At 28.1% G+C, this 3,085-nt stretch overlaps 1 protein-coding gene across 1 annotated transcript in view; it reads left to right on the forward strand.

Moving 5' to 3' along the window:
- The first annotated feature begins 385 nt into the window (after positions 1–385).
- The window catches only part of LOC106466486 (serine/threonine-protein phosphatase PP1-beta catalytic subunit-like), a 31,913-nt gene continuing 29,213 nt past the window's right edge, over positions 386–3,085 (forward strand). Inside the window, exons 1-3 of the mRNA XM_022394510.1 lie at positions 386–470; positions 1,420–1,551; positions 1,950–1,957. Of these exons, the coding sequence (XP_022250218.1) occupies positions 419–470; positions 1,420–1,551; positions 1,950–1,957 (192 nt within the window). The 5' untranslated portion in view covers positions 386–418. The remainder of the gene's footprint in view (positions 471–1,419; positions 1,552–1,949; positions 1,958–3,085) is intronic.

Below are 3,085 nucleotides of genomic sequence, written 5' to 3' on the forward strand. Positions count from 1 at the left end.
AGCTTTAAGAGATGAGGATTTCACTTGATAATTAATTAAATTCAATAACGTAATTAGCTTTACACTGGATTTTAAGCATTCTATGAAGATTGTCCGTACCTATGAGCTGAAACATTGCAGTAATAATTGCTTAAAAAACACTTTGACTGTAATGCCGTCCGCAAAAGTATATTAACTCTTCATTGTTTATAGAATAATATATAGTAAAATATAAACTTAAGAGACTGAAAATAAAATTTGGGAAGTAATTATATTAGACCCAATATAATTGAATTGTCGAAGTTCAAATTCGTCAGTGCAGTCAAAATTGTATGCATTTAGTTTTTATTTTACTTATATATATAGGCGGCTATGAGTGTATCAATCAACATTTCTGTAGCACAAAATAGCGCTTACATTGACGTCATCTATAGGGAAAATGGCAGAGGGTGAACTTAACGTGGATAGTATAATTTCCAGGCTTTTGGAAGGTAAGAAGCTAAGTATTATTTTAAAGTAAAATAATTATGTGACCCTAAGAGATAAGCAATTTGAAACATATTACCTGTACTTAAAATAATTATCTTAAAGTGCGCCAGAAAGGAAAGGAACTACTGCTCTACGAAAGCGATTCAGAATTGTCCTATACTCGAAGTACTATACAATATAGTATAGTTATATTGAGTTAAGTAAGTTGTACTCATTGTGTCACTGACTAATGGTAATGTTAATAGTACATCGTTAGGCTTAACATTTTATTCATTGCCATTGTTAACCAGTATCAACATTGATATTGCAGTAAGGATACAGCTTGAGTAAAAACCTAGCAGTTTTAAGTTTAAGCATGTAATATTATAAGTTGGACGTAATCCGTATAGAAAAAGAAAAAAATATTTTTACTTTACTGTTACAGCTTACAATGGTACATTATACAGGGTTTTAGTTTTAGTAGTACTAACTTAACTAAGAAATACTAATACTAATAGCTGTACTGTGTCTGTTACTGTTACAGTGTTAGTATTAGTAGTATTCGCTTGTTTCATAATTATGACTGTGAGGATGAAGGAGTTAAGTATTAAATTTTCATTTATTAATTACAGCATTAGTCCATCTTAATTTTTTTTTCATTAAATGAAGATAAATTGTGTTGGTTTAAAATCATGGTATTATGTAGAAAATAATTCTATCTTTATAAAAGCTGTAAAAACTTGATATTCTTTTTGTGTAAATTTTTTTCTCGGAAAGAAACTAATCCTAATGAAGTATAATAGAATTGTTGATGAAGTACTACATTTCAATATGATGTAGAGGGGAAGACTAATGCAGTCAATAGTATTATGGTATAGTACATATTATTAAATTAAAGAGGATAATTTATTTAATAATTTTAAAAAGTATATATTAAAAAGATCCAGATTATTATTTTCACTTACTTCACAGTGCGTGGTTGCAGACCTGGAAAAACTGTACAACTAACAGAAGCTGAAGTTCGTGGTCTGTGTCTGAAATCAAGGGAAATATTTTTAAGTCAGCCCATACTCCTTGAATTAGAAGCACCTCTCAAAATATGTGGTTAGTAAAGAATTAATTAAGCATTATGCCACCAGCTGAGTTCATGAAACATTTTCCCTACATTTAATTTAAAGTTTTCTAGTGATATAATTGTGAAATATTTCTTCACTCTCAATTTTATAATCATTTAGTTTAAACTAATATGCAAAAAGTTTTAAGTGTAGAATGGACAGGCTATTCCCAATTTGATAACAAATTGGGTATAATCAGGAATGGAAATTTTCTGTATGATTGTAAAACTCTGTTTTTGTTAGTAGTAAGAGATGTATCTAGGAAAGATCGGAATAGTTTATGTACTAAAATACAGGTTTTTTTTAGAAGTATTGGCTAGATAACAGTACACAGTTACTGTTGGAGCTGTTTTGTAAAGTAAAATTAAAGGATTTTTTATTTGCCAGATTATGAAGTAATTAAAAGTAGTTATTAGGGTGTTTATGCTATAAACATTGAAATATCCCATGATATATCAAAATTTTGTTACAGTATCTGTGAAACTAATTGCAAAATGTGTGGTTTACTGTATACAGAACACTTAAACTGGTGCTTTGCAGAAGGTCTTGTTTTCTGTATGGTAATACTATTTGATGCTTTTTATAAAGATGATTCAGTTTTGGTTACAATACTCAAAACTAGAGCAGGGCAGTTAGTGGAATTTGCTAATCAATTAATCTTTAGACTCATTAATTGATTACATTCAACACATTGATTATTCTCACATGAAACTAATCTTCCTGTTTTCAGTTTGTTTTGGGTTTTATAAAGACATTTTGAAACTGTTTAGTATGAAAGACATCTTATGGTGCATTGAGATTTAAGGTGATTTTTTTTTTTTAATCATAAACTATTGAACATTAAAATTGTATCACATATGAAGAATAGTACAAAGTGTGTAAGAATATGAAAGTATGATTAATAGCATCCATTGGTGTTTCTCTAAAAGTTTCCAGAAGGCTACTAAAACTACTGAATCTTTCTGAAGAAAATAAACATTATTTCATTAAATTTTGAAACAACTATTTCTATTAATTTCATAAATTTTATTACCAGAATGAAAACTCAAAAAAAAAAAAAAAGAGAAGGAAACATGAGTAGTTTCAGCCATAGGTATACATAAGGTGTCAGTTAATTGGATGCAAATATCTTAGAAAGAGAATTATTTTTCAAAATATGTAAAAAAATGCACAAGATTTAACCAATAATAGTGATGTTCAAAGAAAAAATAAAATATCAGAACTTGCTAGATACAGTACTTATTTCAAATGTATAAAAAATTTACTAATTGCCACAAAAGGTTTGCCAATTAAAATTAGATTTTTTGTTATGTTAGAAAAATGTTTAAAGTAAAACTCCATGTTAGAATTTTGCTATTTCATTTCTTCTATGAACATCAGTATTATCGGTCAAATCTTGAGTATTCCTGAATTTATTTTGAAAAATAATTCTCTTTCTAAGATATTTGCATCCAATTAACTGACACCTTACGTATACCTATGGCTGAAACTACTCATGTTTCCTTCTCTTTTTTTTTTTTTTT

The sequence above is a fragment of the Limulus polyphemus genome, unplaced genomic scaffold (assembly GCF_000517525.1).
Source record: "Limulus polyphemus unplaced genomic scaffold, Limulus_polyphemus-2.1.2 Scaffold2274, whole genome shotgun sequence".
NCBI classification, from domain to species: Eukaryota; Metazoa; Arthropoda; class Merostomata; order Xiphosura; family Limulidae; genus Limulus; species Limulus polyphemus.